The sequence below is a fragment of the Nansenia antarctica genome (assembly GCF_963989245.1).
Source record: "Nansenia antarctica genome assembly, chromosome: 5".
In the NCBI taxonomy this organism is placed as follows: domain Eukaryota; kingdom Metazoa; phylum Chordata; class Actinopteri; order Argentiniformes; family Microstomatidae; genus Nansenia; species Nansenia antarctica.
In genome coordinates this window covers 13,171,255-13,189,909 of record NC_137690.1, presented here as the reverse complement: position 1 = coordinate 13,189,909, position 18,655 = coordinate 13,171,255, and the positions used below count along the sequence as shown (strand labels likewise).

Sequence of the window (18,655 nt, the reverse complement as noted above, 5' to 3'; positions counted from 1 at the left end):
CGGAGAAACAGTAGGGTGTAAGAACGTATGTGTGTGTGTGTGTGTGTGTGTGTCTGTGTGTGTGTGTGTGCTAACTCACCTGAGGGTGTACAGAGGACACAGCCTGTATCTCCAGGTTGAACACTCCTTTATGACTCTCCATCCACTTGACTGGGGGAGCCTGAGGGGGGATTTTCTGAGGGACAACATTCATATACAGAAGCATTTCATATTTACTCAAATCATGTTCCATGCCATTTCAAATAAAATAAAAATAAAACTACCTCTGAGGAACTGTGAGTAGATAGCCTACACAGGGAAATATAGGCTGTGTGCCAAAATGCGTTCTTGCACTCTAATTAGAGTGCACACCAAGTACGGTACAGACACTAGACAAAGTGCAAGAACGCATTTTGGAACGCACGCCGTCGTGTTGAGTAAATAATTGATTACCTCAGGCGAGTGCAGAGAGTACTTGACGGGCAGTTGGTCCAGAGCGATGGGGAGACAGTACTGACCAGTCTGCAGTCGGTCATTACTCAGTAAAGGCAGCCACTACACGGGGGACACACAGTAAAACTTCAGCATCAGCCCTTATAGAGGACATACTTCTACAAAATCAGAGTTTCCCATAGTTCATTGTTTCTGCTGACCCGCCTACGCGGTCAGACTGAATGTACACCAGACAAGCTGAGACCGGCCTTGGGGTTACACTGACTCTGCACTCTTGGGTCTTCCACGTGAGAGACCTGGGTTCGGACCGAACCGTCACGCCTACCGCAGATAGAGCCAGGTGAGAGTAGAAGGTGTGTGTGTGTGTGTGGGGGGGGGTTAATCAGACTCACAGAGTATCCTATGAGAGTCTCGTTGGTGCCCGTCTGGTTGTGCTTCTGCTGACAGCTGATGTGGTAGAAGGTGAACAGTAGGTGATGTCTCTCTGTCAGATGGGCAGGCAGGGCCACCTTCACCTCCTCATAGAAGTCAGGAGACCTGGACAGGGATACCAAATCACTTTAAAAAATAAGAATAATCGTATATATTTGGAATTGGACAAGCCGTACGGCTATTGTATTGGTTACTCAATCAGATATTGTCCACTTGCTTGTTATGGTAGGTGACTGGGGTGTAGACCTCTTGCACAAATTCAGGGCCGTTTGATTTTCCAAAAATTACCTAGGATCAGCAAAAACGTCAGGATTCCCTCGTTACTGTTCACTCATACAGTACATTGATCACATAATGCCACATCTTGATATAAATTACATTATTGTAACACTTGTAAGATTTGAGTGAGTGATTTGTGTGTGTGTGTGTGTGTGTGTGTGTGTGTGTGTGTGTGTGTGTGTGTGTTGAGGGGGGGGTAGCACTCACAGGCATTACACAGCTGGAGTCTTCTCCGCTCATGAACTGCATTTTGATGGTGATGTTCCGGGCTGATGTCAGCCTGTTTACAAAGTTGAGCCGTTGAGGGTACACGTACAAGAGGTTCCTACAGAGAGAAAAAGAGCGAGAGAGAGAGAGAGAGAGAGAGAGAGAGAGAGAGAGAGAGAGAGAGAGAGAGAGAGAGAGAGAGAGAGAGAGAGAGAGAGAGAGAGAAGCAAGAGCGAGAAGGTCAGCACACTTCAGTGTACTCAGATGTCGAGAGTGAGTTGTGACCACAATGGGCACTAATATGACTCAACTGCACACCACTGACCCTTCCATAACACACCACTAGGTGGCTCCTGTGAGCAGCTGAGGATGAGGGGCAGTGATGAAACTGAAATCAGTGTAAACATAAACTCACCAAACACTTTATTAGGAACACCTGTACACCTTCTCCTTCATTCAGGTGGTGGAATTGTGTGGGAAATAGTTTCTTGGCACACTTTGCACCTGTTAATACCAAATCAATCATCGCTTGAATGCCACAACCTATTTGAGTATTGTTGCTGACCATGTGCATCTAATGGCTACTTCCAGCAAGATAATGCACCATTATCATTACCAGATAAAGCAAAAGTCGTATCAAACTGGTTTCATGAACAAGACAATGAGTTCGGTCTTCTTCAGTGGTCTTCCCAGTCACCAGATCTGAATCCAATAACACCTTTGGGATGTGGTAGAACAGGAGATTGAAAGTGCATCTGAAAAATCTGGAGGAATTGTGTGATGCAATCATGTCATCATGGACCAGAACCTCAAAGGAATGTTTCCAACATCTTGTGGAATCAATACCACACAGAATTGAGGTTGTTTTGAGAGCAAAGGGTGTGTATTAGTATAGTGTTCCTTCAAAAGTGTTCATTGTGTTCAAAGTGTATATCAATGTCACATCAAGGTAAACATATTTTTGGAAAACACACACGTGTTTTGTCTGGAATTGTGAAAAACATTGGCACACTTTACATTCCTTACATCTCATACCAAAGTAGCAACAGAGGTAATATATAGTTACCTTGAGACAGGCTTGTAAGTACATGCAGTTACAATGGTTAAGATCATAAGTGACCCCAGCCAACCCTGCCACGCCCTGCTCTCTCGGTTACCTTCTGGCAAATGGTAACGGAGTATCCAGACCCGGTGCAACAGGCTTCGGAACAGTTTCTACCCGCAAGCTATAAGACTGCTTGATTGACCCCTGCGCGCCCGCTCAACTGTCACTACCTCTGATTTACACAGTACTTTCACATTTTTTAAGTCACCTTTTTTTCCATTTTCTTGGAAAAGTACATGAAAGCAGGGTTAAGTGCTGTGTAAATGCCTGGTTTTACATAGCTAATACAAGGCAATTATAGACATTATTCAGTTGTGGAAACCCCTGAAATAAGGTCTTCGTCGTGTAAAGCGTTGCCAAAAACACTCTTGATTTAGTGAGCAGAATGTGGAACAAAGAGTGATGCATTCCCATCGTTCTGGTTCCCTCAAGTGAGATATGTGGGATTCACACTGTCTGCAGGACTCAGCAAACCTGTTTACAACGCCAGAAGCTACAGAATGCAGTGGTACACACATTGTCATCTAAAGGCCAATGCACACGGCCCGGATTTTGTCGCACCACCGAATTCGATTTCATTGTTTTGAATGAGACAATGCACACGGCGTGCGATGCGATATTATCGCACGACAACATTCGATTCTCCATTCACACCCACTCACTTCGGTGGTGTGAATTGAGAATCTAATGTTGTCGTGCGACAAAATCACACGCCGTGTGCATTGGCCTTAATTGGCCCCGGGCCCGAGCTAGAGTACTCTTCCTGCAACGAATGGTGGACTGCTGATTCACATGCTTAGTATTCAAATGTATTGATTGTAAGTCGCTTTGGAATAAGGCGTCTGCTAAATGCCAAAAATGTAAATGTAAATGTAATACACTATATATGGGGTCAGGCCCATGAGGGGGATACGGTACAGTATGTGTTCACAGGGCCTTTTTTTTAAATAATTTTTTTATCCCCATTAGCTAATGCCATGACATCAGCTAGTCTTTCTGGGGTACGAAACAAAAAACACATGTAAACAGACATCACATTGCTTACAATTATCCATAATAAAAAAAGAAAAAGAAATACAACAATCAGCAAACAAGATAAATCATCTAATGTTCATTAGATCATCCAATGAGTTAATTGTATTAAGTGCTCTTTTATTGTTTTCTTAAAAGTGACTCTGGAATTAGTTTCAATAATATGCTTACGTAAAGAGTTCCATCCTGAAATGGCTCTGTAAATGACAGTAGATTTGTGAACATTTGTCCTAGGTCTAGGTGGTAAGATCCTGAACTGGCCTGTCTGGTAGCCTGTCTGCCAAGTAGCTTGGTCTTTTTAACTTGTTCTACTGGCTTTCCACTAAGTGATAAGCTTAGTTGAGGATTACTAACCAGCATACAGTGCTTCTTGAAAGTATGTGAACCCCTTGTGAAATCATGCGAATGCAAAACAGACCAAAAGGTGAATGCAAAACAGACCATTCCGAGAGGAAAGGAGATCTCAGAGGACATCAGGAAGAGGTTAGTGAGAGTACATCAGTCTGCGGAAGGCTATATAAGATTTGAACTCCATTAGTCCACTGTGAGGCAAATCATTTACAATTGGAGAACGTTTAACATGACAGCAACTCGGCCTAGAAGTGGCCACCCTTCCAAAATATCCCCAAGAACAAATCAGGTAAAAACCAACCTAAACATAATATTTTGAGATTTGCAGACCTCCCTTGCTGCATCTCAGGTAACTGTGGATGCTTCAACAATAAGAAGAACACTGAATTAAAATGGCATTCGTGGGAGGGTAGCTAGGAAGAAGCCTCTGCTGTCAATAAAAACAAACAACAACCTGCCCTTCTTAACTTTGCCGGAGACCATCTGGACATGCCTGAAGGTTTCTGGAAGTCCATTCTCTGGACAGATGAGTCCAAAATGTACCTTTTTTGTCACAATCAAATCCATTATGTTTGTTGAAAACCCAACACTGCCTACCACCAAAAGAACCTTATCCCAACAGTCAAGCATGGTGGTGGGAATGTCATGATCTGGGGCTACTTTTCCTCCTCTGGACCTGACCGACTCCACATCATTAAGGGAACCATGAATTTTTAGGTATACCAGGAGAGTTTTTAACAGAACTTCAAGCCATCAGTCAAGGAGCTAAAGCTGGGCTGAAAATGGGTCTTTCAACAAGACAACGACCCAAAGCATTCAAACAAATCTACCAAAGAATGGCTCAGGATAAAGAAGATTAGCGTTTTGAATTGGCCAAGTCACTTATTTTTGCACCTGCACTAATTTCTTTATCATTTAGTTTTCCGAATATACGTATGATTCCCTCTAAACCAACATATGGAATTGGTCAATATAAACCTGTTATGTCAGATAAAAAAAATGGTTCTGATTAAATAAAGATTTCATGGTAAAAACGAAACAAATCTATAATTGCACAAAGGGTTCACATACTTTCAAGCAGCACTGTATGTCTAGGCCCAAACACAAAGGACGTAAAGGATAATGAATTAACAGCGGATAATGTAATACTGTGGCAATATATAACTTTGGCATTTAATAGTAATAATCCAACTAGATAATGTAATAAAGTGCTGGATAATATAATAGAAATGTTGTTACAGGGTCAAATCATAATTTGAGATATAGTACATGGACATAACTCAAACCCTAGCTTAAGTTCTGATTTAGCACTTGGTGTTTCCCATAGAGAGAGAGAGAGAGAGAGAGAGAGAGAGAGAGAGAGAGAGAGAGATAATGCTGCTAGCCATGAAAGGAGTTGAGCTGGGAGTAGAGTGGCCGAGCATTTCTCTTCTCATATGCTAGTTGTGTTAATGGCACTTTCCTTATCTTATGCATAGCAGAGAAGATAAAGTGAATGAACGAACCTGCAATTGCTGTTGGACATAGAGTCAGACTGTGTGTGTGTGTGTGTGTGTGTGTGTGTGTGTGTGTGTGTGTGTGTGTGTTACCAGTACATGCTCTGAGGAACAAAGACCACACTGGAGCGGTACAACATCTGTAACTACACAGTAAGACCGTGTGTGTTGTGTGTTTGGTGTGTGTGCGTGTGTGTGCGTGTGTGTGTGTGTGTGTGTGTTGTTTGTATGTTTGGGTGTGTGTTACCTGTACGTGCTGTGAGGAACATAGACCTCACTGGAGGGGAACTCCAGCACCTCTTTGATTGGCCGAAGGTTCTTCTCAGCCAATGGTTTCACAGAGATGAGCTCAGTCGAGAGGCAAGCCACTGGGTTCTCCAAAACTGGCGTCACATCCAGCTTAATCGTACCTGCACAATGAAGAACAAATGACGCCTGTTGCAGAACTTGTATGTGTGTGTTATTTGAGCATTTACTTCGTTGCATAGTAGAAAATTCACCTGAGATGGTCTTTATTCTCCTCTGCAGGGAGGAGAACTTCTTTAGGTCTGCCAGGAACTTGAATAAGTCCTCGTCACTCAGACGATCTCCCTCCTGAAAAACAGACAACAGCGCGCACAATCAACACACGCACAATCAAAATGGACATGAGCTTGTGTTTGTGTGTACATATAAGATGGTATATGCACAATTACTTTACCGTACAGACTTCTAAGTGTGAGGTGTGAGAATGTTTTATTATACAATATCGGTGGCCTTATTGTATGGTTTATGCACAAGTTCAAGTGGACCTGAAAATACATTCTGGCTCTGTGATGTGAAGTATGGAGAATCTATGGCATGCATGCATGTGTGATAGTGATATGGTATCTGATAGGGCATGGCAAGGTTGAGTTTTATCCGCATGCCTCTCTGTCTGGTCACGGATTATGTGTGGAATGGAATACCATCCTGTCTCTGTTAGGTGTGTGTGTGTGTGTGTGTGTGTGTGTGTGTGTGTGTGTGTGTGTGTGTATAGTACTTTTATACCTGCTTGCAGAAGGTGCTGATGGTGATGGTAGCAGGTTTAAATGCGGACATCATATTACACTGATCCTCCATGGAATTGAAGCGTTCAGAGTTCCTTCTAGGGAGATGACCTCTTCTGTCCATGCTGCTGGATTTACCTGTCAAGGTTTATAGGTAAGGCAAAGTGAGGTGAGGGAGGTCATCAGCTCAACAGTAAACCAGCTTAGAAGCTTATGACACACACACACGCAGACACACACACACACTTCCTCTCACTCTCTCTCTCTCATTGCGTTGACAAAATATGTCGAGTCATACAGTACACATACACACACCATTGATGCTGTCTGAGTCTGTGGTGTCTCGCTCCAGCGTGGCGGTACTGATGACGTTCATGATGTTGACGGTGGCCCAGGCGAAGGGCATGCGGTAGCGGCCCAGTCGCTGACAGAAGGCCTCAGACTGCCCTCGTAGCTTCTCCAGCTTGTCCTTATTCTGAGGGACAGAGAGGACCACCGCCCCAACTGGGATCAGAACCTGCGCTGTACACAATACACAGCCTGTGCGTGTGTGTGTGTGTGTGTGTGTGTGTGTGTGTGTGTGTGTGTGTGTGTGAGAGAGTACACTACCTTAGCTGAGTCGCTCTCCTTCATGACCATATAGGGCTCTGCACAGTCACTGATCTCTCCTTGCTGTAGCACCTTCTCTATCTGGAACACAGGCAGGAGGAGGAGGCACAGTACATCAACCTCTAGATAGCACTTCACCTCACAGTATACTGTTTGCAGACATGACCAGAAAGGGTAGAAGTGCGTAGAGAGGGGTAGCAGGTATGTCACCACAACAAACGTACTGTAGATGGAATGTATATATCCATACATATATATATGTATGGAATGTATATCCCATTAGCCAGGAGTGAGGCAGGTACAGGTACACCATAGCGCAGAGAACAGGTATGCGTAGGTGCTAAGGTAAGTACTGTGTGTAGATATGGTAAGTACTGTGATGACCAGGTTACAGTACAAAATATATCTGAACAGGCAGGGGTAGTTCAATTAGCTTTGAGAAGGAACAGGTAACGTGTATAGCAGGAGTAGTACCTTGATGACCAGGTAGATATCGGGTGACGGGTAGGTGATGGAGAAGATGGCAGCTCTGGAGAGGCTGGAGTGGTCCACGTGTGGAGTGTGGGGTTTCAGGAACCCTTTCAACTGGTCGGAATTGAGATCGCAGTAGAAGTTCTCTGATATCTGATCAAGTCAATCAGAAAAGGGATATCAGATCAGCGGAAGAGACAAAGTAGGTGTATAGGGTCTGAGAGTCCCTAATATCATGTGCATAGACTACTCCAACAACCCACGAAATATATTTTCTATTTTCATGTGATCACCAGCGTCTTTGAGCCTTGGAAAAGCGGTATATACATTTTATGAATTATTGAAATAAGTAATGGAACGTAACAGTTCCTCCCCATGTCTGGCCCCAGCTGGTTTATGTCTGAGATACGCAGTAACTTGAAGGCTGAACTTCAGACCGGGTGCTAATGACCTCACTTGACCTCAGCTCTACAACAACATAACAAGACAAGACAATACAGCCTGTCTCTTGGCTGCTGCCTACAATTAAACAATGCTCACCATGTTGGTCACTAATCTTCACACAAACCTTGATCTTAAGTTCCCATATTTGGTTTACTCAATTTAGCTACTACCACACATGAACACAACCTTGGTGCTGTCAGTGCTGTGCTCTGACTAACCCACTGACACAACCACAGTAGAATCTAGTGTAGAATCCATTTACTGTGTTTCCTCACTTGTGAGTGGCCCTATTCCACGTTGTGTGTGTGTGTGTGTGTGTGTGTGTGTGTGTGTGTGTGTGTGTGTGTGTGTGTGTGTGTGTGTATTAGGGAGTGTGGGTGGGTGTGTCATGTGAGACCCAATTAGAAACCCATTAGGGACTCCTCTTCATTCCACAGATCCCATCACTCCTCCTTAACATACTCTTTAACACATCCCAGCAGAAAAGCTGGCAGCCAAAACTGCCACCACCATGGATTCCATCCCCTTTAATTTATCGGAAACACACAGTACTGAGTGTGACAGTTTTGAATGCGCTGGGTGGAGGACACATCACATTGGTGTGGCGTCATGCCCTCCTAATCCATTAATCAATGTTCTGATGTTTTTATTTGTCTGCAGCTTGGATTCTGGAGTCATGCCCTGTGGGGTTCCAGTTTGGACAGGCTGATGAATGGACACTAACTGACTTCACTTGGTCTATCTATATGAAACATCGTCATAAAACCTCATCGTTAAAATACCAGAGCATCCCCTTAAACATCTCTGATAACCTTTAAAATGTCACTTAGACTGGATAGAAACGCCAAAGGTTGCCATTAATGATGAAGTACTTTAAAGTTCAACGGTCCGTGATGTCAAAAGCAAGCAAACAGTAAGGACAGTATTTACTATGACAGCTTCCACAGTGCACTCTACTCCCTCTGTGAGACACAGAACAGGCTGTGATCCGCGGTGTTGTTTTTAACATGTAGGCTGACATAAACCTCTGGTGGGTCAAATCCTCTCTGCGTACCATAGCTGGTATAACCCTCTGACAGTCAGGAAGGGCAAGGCAGGATTAAATGAATATTTTCGAGGGAATTATATGAACATCTGCTGCAGATTTCACAGATAAGCAAAAAAACACTGTATGAATATACTAGGCTATATCAAACACTGCACGAATACTGTATGTTTTACGACACTGAGACAGGAGAGAGGGTGGGTGAGCGATAAACAGAGAGAGAGAGAGAGAGAGAGAGAGAGAGAGAGAGAGAGAGAGAGAGAGAGAGAGAGAGAGAGAGAGAGAGAGAGAGAGAGAGAGAGAGAGAGAATGATAAACAGAAGAAAGTGAAAGAAAGAGAGTGTGTGACAGTGACAGAGCAGAGAGAAAGGAGACAGACAGGGGGGGGAGAGAGAGAGAGGGGGGGAGGGAGAGGGAGAGAGAAAAGAGGAGGGAGACACAGAAAGGCAGACAAATGAGAGAGAGAGAAACTCTGGGTCAACAGCTGACTCTGTTCCAGAGTTGGAGTCACATCAAGGCTAATTCGCTGAACAAGCTAGTCAGTATCTCATCCTCCGTAACACAAGGCCTGTTTCATGTGCCTACAACATGAGGCCTTTGTCAGGGCAATCTGCCCCAGCTTCTAATGAATCCAATAAGGAGGATGTTGTGTTAACAGATTTGTGCCCTATGGATAATAATTATATCTGGTCCCATTATACATTAATTGCATAGTTCACAGCTATATCTTCATCACTCGTTTCTGTACCTTCAAATCAATGTGGTAACTGGAAACTGGTAAATAGCCACGGTTTATGTGTTGTTAGTACCCTGACACACTTAGCAAATGGCTAATATTAGCATTAACCTAGCATTCACTAGTTGTTGGTGAAAGGTGGTTTAGGAGAAGCAACCATTTTTTCAAGGCAGGCTGTGTGTCCAACCAGTAGTGTGGACAGCAGTCAGCCAGCCATGCTAAAGGACAGATGACCAGCAGGCCAGTGGTTAAAACGCCTGGGTGGGACCTTCGGGGGGTCCGCTTGAGCCCCAAAGCACTAAATCCACATAACACTAAAACATACACTTCAACCCAAATCCATCCAGCTGTTCAAATCACCACAACACACATTCTAGATAGCTGCCCCTGATAAACATGGTTTGGTAGGGAAAGTACAAAACCATATGCGTGGGACTTTTTCAACTCAGAACACTCGTGTGATAGAACACACTCTTAAACATTTAAAACACAGATGAAGCCTGAAAATGACTGCTTTTGGAAACAAAAATGTTCTGTTAAAAGACAAACAAGTGAGTCAGGTGACCATGAAGGTGGCTAGATCTTGTTACCTTCTTCTTCTCTCTCAGGTCATACAAGGCCAAGGTTGCAAACAGTGGCTCTATGTCGATCTCAAACCTATGGAGGACACACGTTATCAGACTATAGATCAGTAAACAGATCTGCAAAATAGATCAGTAACAGTGGGGACACTGTCAATCCGTCTCAATTGTGAGACTACCCAATGAATGCAACATGGAGTGTGGCTGCACTTTTAAAGCAATTGAGCTAAGCATACTGTAGCTGCAGAATGATGAGTCAAACTGAGGAACAGTCTGGTGCCAAACCACGGCACTGCATAGAGATGGAGGAGGAAGAGAAACATTTGGCAGCTTTACTGTGTGTGTGTGTGTGTGTGTGTGTGTGTGTGTGTGTGTGTGTGTGTGAGAGTGAGAGTGAGAGTGAGAGAGAGAGTGAGAGAGAGAGAGAGGAGGAGAGAGAGAGATAAACTCCCATGCTGCACTCCACACTCCTCTTTGCTTCTGACCAAGCGGTAACCTCTGGATGGAGGTTGGAACAGTTGGAACAGTTGCATCACACAAAAATGTATTCTAAATGCTGGGAACTGTTTCCCACAACAAACACTGTTGATTCTTCAGCTACAAGCTAGCTTCCACTAGGGGTCTATACAGTACAGTAATTTTCTACATAAATCCCATACTTGATGGCCTGACATCGGATGAGGATCCTTTCTCCCATGTGCTCTTTGGGACAATCGGGAATGGGCCGGATCTCCACCGCATCATCCTGGAATATCAGAGGGAGGTTAAGGACACAATAAGTATGTTGTGTGGTCTGTGTGTGTGTGTGTGTCTGTCTGTCTGTCTGTCTGTCTGTCTGTCTGTCTGTCTGTCTGTGTGTCTGTGTGTCTGTGTGTCTGTGTGTCTGTCTGTGTGTCTCACGTCATCTGCTGGGGGGTACAAGGCGAAAAGCTCTGGGTGGCGATTCGCCTGGCGCGCCTCCTGGTTGAACCGGTCCAGGTCGTCATGGTTACTGAAGCGCAGCAGCCCGTCCAGTCTGGGCTCAGGGGTCAGACCCCGCAGGTCAAAATCAATAGAGGTCAGGGTCCGATTCGAGTCGTCACTCAACACGGCCAGGGTTGGAGACTTCACCTAGGGTGGTAGGTAGATAAAGAGAGAGAGAGGGAGAGAGAGAGTATATAATGTAAGGTACAGCATTGGTGAGAGAATTGGTGATGAACTATTTGAATATTGCAGTGTTTCAGTGCTAAGCTAGAAAAAAAATCCTAGCATTTAGAGTTGACTGAGGTATTACCCATAAGTCTAGAACAATATGTGAAGTGCAGGGTGGAGCTAGACAAGAGCCCACAGAATCCATGACTAAACTATACTGTACATTCCATGGGAACCCACTGATCTCTAATAAGGGGTGCATCCTCCCACCACAGACATCTCTGCTAGTCAGATGGTTTCACAACCATATGGAATCTCACACTCAGCTGCAGGACTGGACACAGCTTCCAGATTGTCATGCTATGTCCTGCTTTGAACCATCCCGTCATGCCACCAACACATGCACATGCGTGCGTGCACACACACACACACACACACACACACACACACACACACACACACACACACACACTCTTACAACCTTACAACCTTACAACCTTGCCTAGTCAGCAGATTTTCCTTTATTTGCTTTGAAATATTGAAATAATTTGATAAATAAATAAAAGGTAACCTCTAGACCTCCCGACCCTACCCCAGGCCTTATACCCCATAGAGGCCTCTCCACCTCAGGCCAGTGGGCTCCAGGCGACCCCCCCAGGATTGCTATTGACCCCCACCCAGGCTGCAGTGTGGAGTGGAGGCCCATTAGGGGCTAAGGAAGGTGGTGACAATGGGCCTGTTCTTCCTCCCTCTCTCTCTGGCTTGGAGCGGATGGGAAACCCACGGCTGGAACAAGGCCCTTTGGTTTGGGTGATTAAGCAGCTTGGAAGGGCTTGGGCTAGGGGCCTGGGGGGCAGGGGCTGTTAATGGCTGGCACTGGGCTGGAGGTTGGCTAGGGGCTGAGTTGGATGGGGAGAGGACTGGGAACTTGGCATGGATAGAAGTGGAGTTTAGGCTTTTAACTGGTTGGGATTGGGATTGGGGTTGGTGTTTAGACTCGACCCGATTAGAATGCGGAAGCAGTGGGGGACTGTATGAATATTCACGCCTCATTGTGTGCTGGGTAAACATGAGGAGAGCCAAGCCAGGATGGAGGAGGCAATGGGGCTGACAGACACTGCTGTGTTCAGTTGTGCCGCACCGCCCCCCCCCCCCCCCCCTCGGTTTCTCTGTCATCCTTTCTTTTAAACCCCTCTCTCCTCCTCCATCTCCCTGTCTCTCCATCTTCCTGTCCCTTTCGCCTTCATTTTACATTTGATTTACCTCTCTGTAGGAGTGGTGATCATATGCCTATGTTTATTTAGTTCTGTATCTTAACCTTTGTATCTGACAGCTGTATGGCATACTGCACAATATACACTGTAGACTCTGGGCTCCTGCCAAATAGGAAACTGATACAGCTGATCCTTGACAGGAGAGCATGGCAACACAGTGAAGGTGGGGTGGAACCATAGATTGTATAAGGGTTGTACATGTTGCAGGGTTAATGGTCAACTTCAATTTAACTGTAGGCAGCGGTGGCTCAGGAGGTAGAGCCGGCGTCTAATGATCACAAGGTCGGTGTGTTGAGATGTCCTTGGGTAGGACACTGAACCCCAAATTGCTCCCAGCAAGCGGGCCGGCGCCTTGCATGGTAGCTTGGTGTGTGAATGCGTGTGTGAATGGGGTGGATGAGAGGCCATTGTCAAGTGCTTTGGAATAAGGCACTATATAACTGCAGTCCATTTACCATTTAACTGATCATGTTCAGAATTGACAATTTGACCCGGTCAATTAGGAAATCTTTGAAGATAGGTTTCCTGGATTTCATTGAGTTAAACTGGAGCAGACGCCTCCATCACTGGTTGTTGTGTTACAGTTGTTGAGATGTCGTTGTTCTTGTGATTGTGTATTTCTGTGCTTACCGCAGTTTCCTGTTTCTCTGGCTGGACGTCTGACTCAAAGGTCTGTTTCTGTAGGAGTTTGTGTAGACCTGCTCGCTCTGAGTACGCACTCCAACCATCCCCCTGGCACCTATACACACACACACACACACACACACACACACACACACACACACGGTTACACCACTGCAACTCTTCTCTTATCTATCAAACTAGATTACAGGTTAGGTACTCCATCCATGTAAAGAACTACAATCTGGGTGAACACCCTAAAATGTGTGTGTCTGTGTGTGTGTGTGTGTGTGTGTGTGTGTGTGTGTGTGTGTGTGTGTGTGTGTGTGTGCGTGCGTGTGTGCGTGTGTGTGTGTGTGCGTGTGTGTGTGTGTGCGTCCGTGCGTGTCGTGACTTTGATAAGTAATCACTCGTGTGTCGTGTGTGTGTGAAGCTTTATCACACTCTCTCACACCTCTCTGTTTCCTGTGAGGAAGAAGGATACCTGACTCTGGTGCTGGAGCTGTGTGGCCTGCATCTCAACATCGGCATAAACATTTCTTCCCTCATCTCGTCTCCTTAGTGAAATAAGGTATATTTCTAGTCTCTGTCTAAGGAGTCGTCCTTAAAGTTCATGTAGTGTGTGAGTCTTTCTACACCTGCTGAAATAAGGTATGAACAGGTTTCCATCATGTTGTGGCTCTGTGTGTTTAACCTTACCTTCTGCTGACCACTAGCCAGGGCTCGGTGTAACTCTGAACACAGTCCCTGACATGGGGCTCCAACTCCACCCTACAGAAACGACACAGAGAAGGGATGGGGACGGGGGGGGGGGCGAACAAGGGGTGGAGCATGCATTCATAAGGCACAGCCTCAAAACACTTCTCCTCATTCTGCATTCCTGTCTTATCCTAATCTGTGCTATCATGTTCAAGGTATGACGAGTGAACGTCTTAAGAGGCTGAGATAACAAACTACAACAGAATAGTTTCACTACGACTGAGTGCTCGTAATTATTGCATCTAAACAATAAACTCCCTTTTAGGCATGATTTACATGAGAAGACAAAACATATACAAAAACTGGTACAGATGCCCACTAGGAAATCAACCCCCCGAACCCGACCGTTGTTCCTCAGATGGGGTGGAACAAAAGCCGACACACTCAAGAAAACCAGAGCTGATGACAACCAGAGCTGACGAGAACTTGGGGTTGATTTGATTTGAGACTCGGGCCCTGTCCAGAAACAATGCCTAACAGCGCATTCACCCCATACACATCTTATACAGCCTTCAGGACTTTAATTGGTATAAGCAAGATAATATGTTAACCTCCCTTTGCCCTCTGATAGGCATCAGCCTGGCCTAAGAAGTACACTCTCTACAAGAGCTTCCCTCCAACCAGGTTATATATATGACAGACTGTGTGTCAGCAAAGCCAGGAGGATCATCAAAGATCCCAGCCACCCCAACCACAGCCTGTTCGAACCGACACTGTGCAAAAGGCGAGGTCTCTTCCAGAGCCTCAGGGCCAAAACTCTGAGGCTAACCAACAGCTACTTCCCCCAGGCTCATAAACAGGCCCACTGTAGACAATTGACTATCATCCCCTAGCACACCCCATGTATACGGACTGCGTAAACCTTAAGCTCACAGCCACTTTACTACTGAACTATCTATTATTTCTAGTTGCACCACTATTGTATCCTGTCTTACCTGTACTATTGTCACTTTGTTATCTTGTATTATGCCTATTGCCTTATTGTCTGCAAATTGTCTGGATACTGCTAACTATATCCTGTCTTATTATTTTTTGTCACTTATGTCCTGTCACTTTTTTTTATCTGGAATTATGCCTATTGCCTTATGTCTTGTGCCGCAATGTCAGGAACCGAAGCCTAAGAATTTTACTCTCTTACACTCATGTAATGTGACGTAACAATAAACTTAAAACTTGAAACAAGTATCTAGGAAGTAGAGGCCATGGGTTGTTTCAGTGTGTGTGACCCACCCCTCCTCGGGGACAGAGTGGCGTACTGTCCGACACTCCTTCTCCACCAGCTCTACGTCCAGGTCGTCATCAGGGAAATCTCCCAGCTCCTGCATGAGGGCGGCGTCTCCACTACGCAGCTGTGACATCAGAAACTCCTCCAGATCCAACGGCTCCACCGCGTCGTACGACTGGGGCTAGAGAGAGAGGGAGGGGGAGATTTTCCAAACATTACAGACTTGGCCTTGGGGATATACAATGTCCTAGAGAGAATACAAAAACAGAGGGAAGGAGGTATTAACTGATGTCTTTTTATTTTTTCTAGTTTTTACAATGCTTGCAGATTTAAATGTGATATCAATAGAATTTATATCTCAAGATATGTCAGTTATGTAGTCCTTGGCTTCGAGTTATGGAAAGAATGCCTGCCCTGGCCATGAGGAGTATCAAGAACTTCACAACACAAAGCATTGTTTGAGGAGAGAGAGAAAGAAACAGAGAAAGAAAAAGCAAAAAGAGAGACAGACGGAAAAAACGAAAAACGTAATCATCCTTGAAGGGCTCTGGGGCTTTGGTACAGGCAGCACAGAGAGTTTCTATAGCCCTCAGTCACATCCAAACATTACAGAGCTGGGAGGGCAAGTTAGATCATGACTCTGCTTTCAACATCCTCAGACCTGTGGAGAAACGAAGACCTACTCCTACCAGCTCATGTATAAACAAAAACTAAAGATAGAGACTTTAGATAGGAAGTTATTTCAAAAGTATGGTTAGTCCTTTATTTTATAGCCCGGTATTAAGCAAGCACTTAATTAAAAAGTACTGGGTAAAACTGTCATTACATGATAATTGCATATTATTCACAATTTCTTTCGTTCGTTTCTTTTAGATTCACTGACTCAAGTACCTCTATGTGCCATTTAGTATCAGGTAGGCCTAGTTACCGACTGTGCTGAATTTATTGAGGTGAGCACCAGGAAGTCCCTTGTTACCACAAAGTTACCACAACGTCTATTCATAAATACTGGGCAAATACTAGCTGAAATAGGGCTGTGAAATACATTACGAAACAGTTACAATTTGTATGTAGTCAGACAGTAATGATAGAGAACGTTGCACAGTCTAGTACTCCCAAACGTGAGCCATGGGTTTTAGCACACAATGCTTTAGATAGGGTTGATATATTCAGTTAGAAACACATGTGCATCAATCCTGCTCATTCAAGTCCAACCTCTCCATGAAAATCTGCAGACAGCACTTCTGATACGTTTGCAGCCTTCCAGAAACACAATAGAAATTATGAATACTTGCATTCACTGCAACACAAAAGTGAGGAAAACAATCCTTCCTTTGAATCACATTATATTGTTACAACCCCTACACACAGACAACGGAACAACTTTACAACTTTACACCTTCAGCCCTTATCCCATACAGGGCCTTTGTTTAAGTACATAAACCTGCTTTTCATCCACAGAGAACGTGATGAGATGGTTATCTGAGATGTTACGCTACACCATAGACATACTTTTTCTAGATCTGTATATATCTGTAGATCTCGATTCATATCTATGGGCTGCATGACGATGTGAGGGTGAATGTTGAAAGCCTGCATTCTGCAGGTGTGTCTATGAAATAGGGCCATGAAGCTGAACCTGGGCAGAACCCATCTGATCACACATCCACCTATCCTGTTTAGCAGGGTACTAAACAACGCATAGCTTGGCTTGGGCACTGTCTATGAAACGAGTCGCAGAAATAAATAAAAATAAATAAAAAAGTAACAAATATTGATGGGAAGTTGCCAGCCAACCACCATAGGCACTGATATTGTAAATCTCTCAACGGATAGTGACAGTGACGAGCTCTCTTCACCTTCTGTCCACACAAGGGTTATTTGCATTACAGACAGATATCCACTGTAGAGAGGGAGGGAGAGAGAGAGAGAGAGAGAGAGAGAGAGAGAGAGAGAGAGAGAGAGAGAGAGAGAGAGAGAAGACAGCCAAACAGCACCAACTCCCGCACCATAGTAGTAGAGTAAACTAGAAGAATATAAAGCAGACTTAAATTCCATAAAGCTCTAAAGACATGTTCTTGCACATCACCCTCCCTGCAGGGATGTTTTCCTCTGCAAGAGTATGATGCTTGAGTTGGCACTCAAGAGGAACTGGCAACAAAGACAAACTACGGAGGGAGAGAGAGAGAGAGAGAGAGAGAGAGAGAGAGAGAGAGAGAGAGAGAGAGAGAGAGAGAGAGAGAGAGAGAGAGCGAGAGAGAGAGAGAGAGCAAGAGAGAGAAAGAGAAAGAGAGAGAGGGAGACTGTGAAAGAGATGGATAAATAAATACAAATCCACCAGTAGATGGATCCCGGGTTCATAGCTGCATGGTCTTTGGTGTGTGGAGAGAATCTGGACAAGACCCCAAATATTCTCTTGCCACAGTCATCTGAGAAGGTTGGGCAATCATGACTTATTCCCTTTATAATAGCTTCTTTCTCCTTTCCTTAGCGTGGAAGCCAAATGAAACAAATAAAATGCAAATCTATGCACGCCTCTGACCAAAACATGCTGCTCTATAGAGCAATGCTACCAGTGGAGCCAGCAACAGGCTGTTGGCCGTAGACTCAGTAAGACTGACAGTCTTCAACACTGTATCTGATACTGAAGTATACTACTCTACTACTATAACTGCAATGGTACCAGTGGTGCTAGCAACAAAGTCACAGTAAGACTGACAGTTATGCAGTATTATACTATACCAAGTCTACCCAACTCACGTTTCAGTCTAGTGAACAACTAACACTTCCCCAAGCGGAAATGCTAAACACAAGTTAGACCAAACAGACAGTTAGACAAAACATCACATGCATTTAACCTTAAAACAATGACCATGTAGGGACACACAAGGGCAGGTCTAGAAGACCTTCTGTAGAAACACATTTACACAGGTGCGTTAGTCTTTAAGTCTGAATTGGACATACACTTACCCCGCTCAATACACAACTCACACAAAAAGGAAGTTGACAAAATGGCGCAGCCCGGAAACGAGAACCTACCGACTGTGTCTACAGGCAGTTACTGTTTTCTGTCTGTCTCTTCCTCTAGAAGATTCTACCACACAATCTTACTCATTGCCCAATTCCAAATAGGCCCCTACCCCCTAGGTACTTGTGTAGATCTGAAAAGACTGTATAACCAATATGGTGACAATTCATCCTGACAGAAGGCAGACTGTGCTTACACCTATCCAACCTTTTTAGCTGTAAATATGTAATGCGAAGTGTGGTTGATTTGGAATCGAGCAGCGGTTACCACATGTGAGGTTAGACACTTGACTAGAGGAAGTGACTTCATCAGTGAGGCCACCCGTTCAACTCTTCCACAGAAACAGAATGTAGACGCACGCACACACAC

At 44.7% G+C, this 18,655-nt stretch overlaps 1 protein-coding gene across 1 annotated transcript in view; it reads right to left on the bottom strand.

Moving 5' to 3' along the window:
• The window catches only part of dock8 (dedicator of cytokinesis 8), a 46,153-nt gene that overhangs the window by 17,440 nt on the left and 10,058 nt on the right, over nt 1-18,655 (bottom strand). Inside the window, exons 3-19 of the mRNA XM_080530981.1 lie at nt 15,264-15,439; nt 13,974-14,045; nt 13,284-13,392; nt 11,149-11,358; nt 10,908-10,993; nt 10,258-10,324; nt 7,446-7,595; nt 6,972-7,052; nt 6,678-6,837; nt 6,364-6,500; nt 5,835-5,928; nt 5,582-5,744; nt 1,351-1,468; nt 1,078-1,152; nt 825-965; nt 433-534; nt 80-175 (exon numbers count right to left, since the gene is read on the bottom strand). Of these exons, the coding sequence (XP_080387107.1) occupies nt 80-175; nt 433-534; nt 825-965; nt 1,078-1,152; nt 1,351-1,468; nt 5,582-5,744; nt 5,835-5,928; nt 6,364-6,500; nt 6,678-6,837; nt 6,972-7,052; nt 7,446-7,595; nt 10,258-10,324; nt 10,908-10,993; nt 11,149-11,358; nt 13,284-13,392; nt 13,974-14,045; nt 15,264-15,439 (2,037 nt within the window). The remainder of the gene's footprint in view (nt 1-79; nt 176-432; nt 535-824; nt 966-1,077; nt 1,153-1,350; nt 1,469-5,581; nt 5,745-5,834; nt 5,929-6,363; nt 6,501-6,677; nt 6,838-6,971; nt 7,053-7,445; nt 7,596-10,257; nt 10,325-10,907; nt 10,994-11,148; nt 11,359-13,283; nt 13,393-13,973; nt 14,046-15,263; nt 15,440-18,655) is intronic.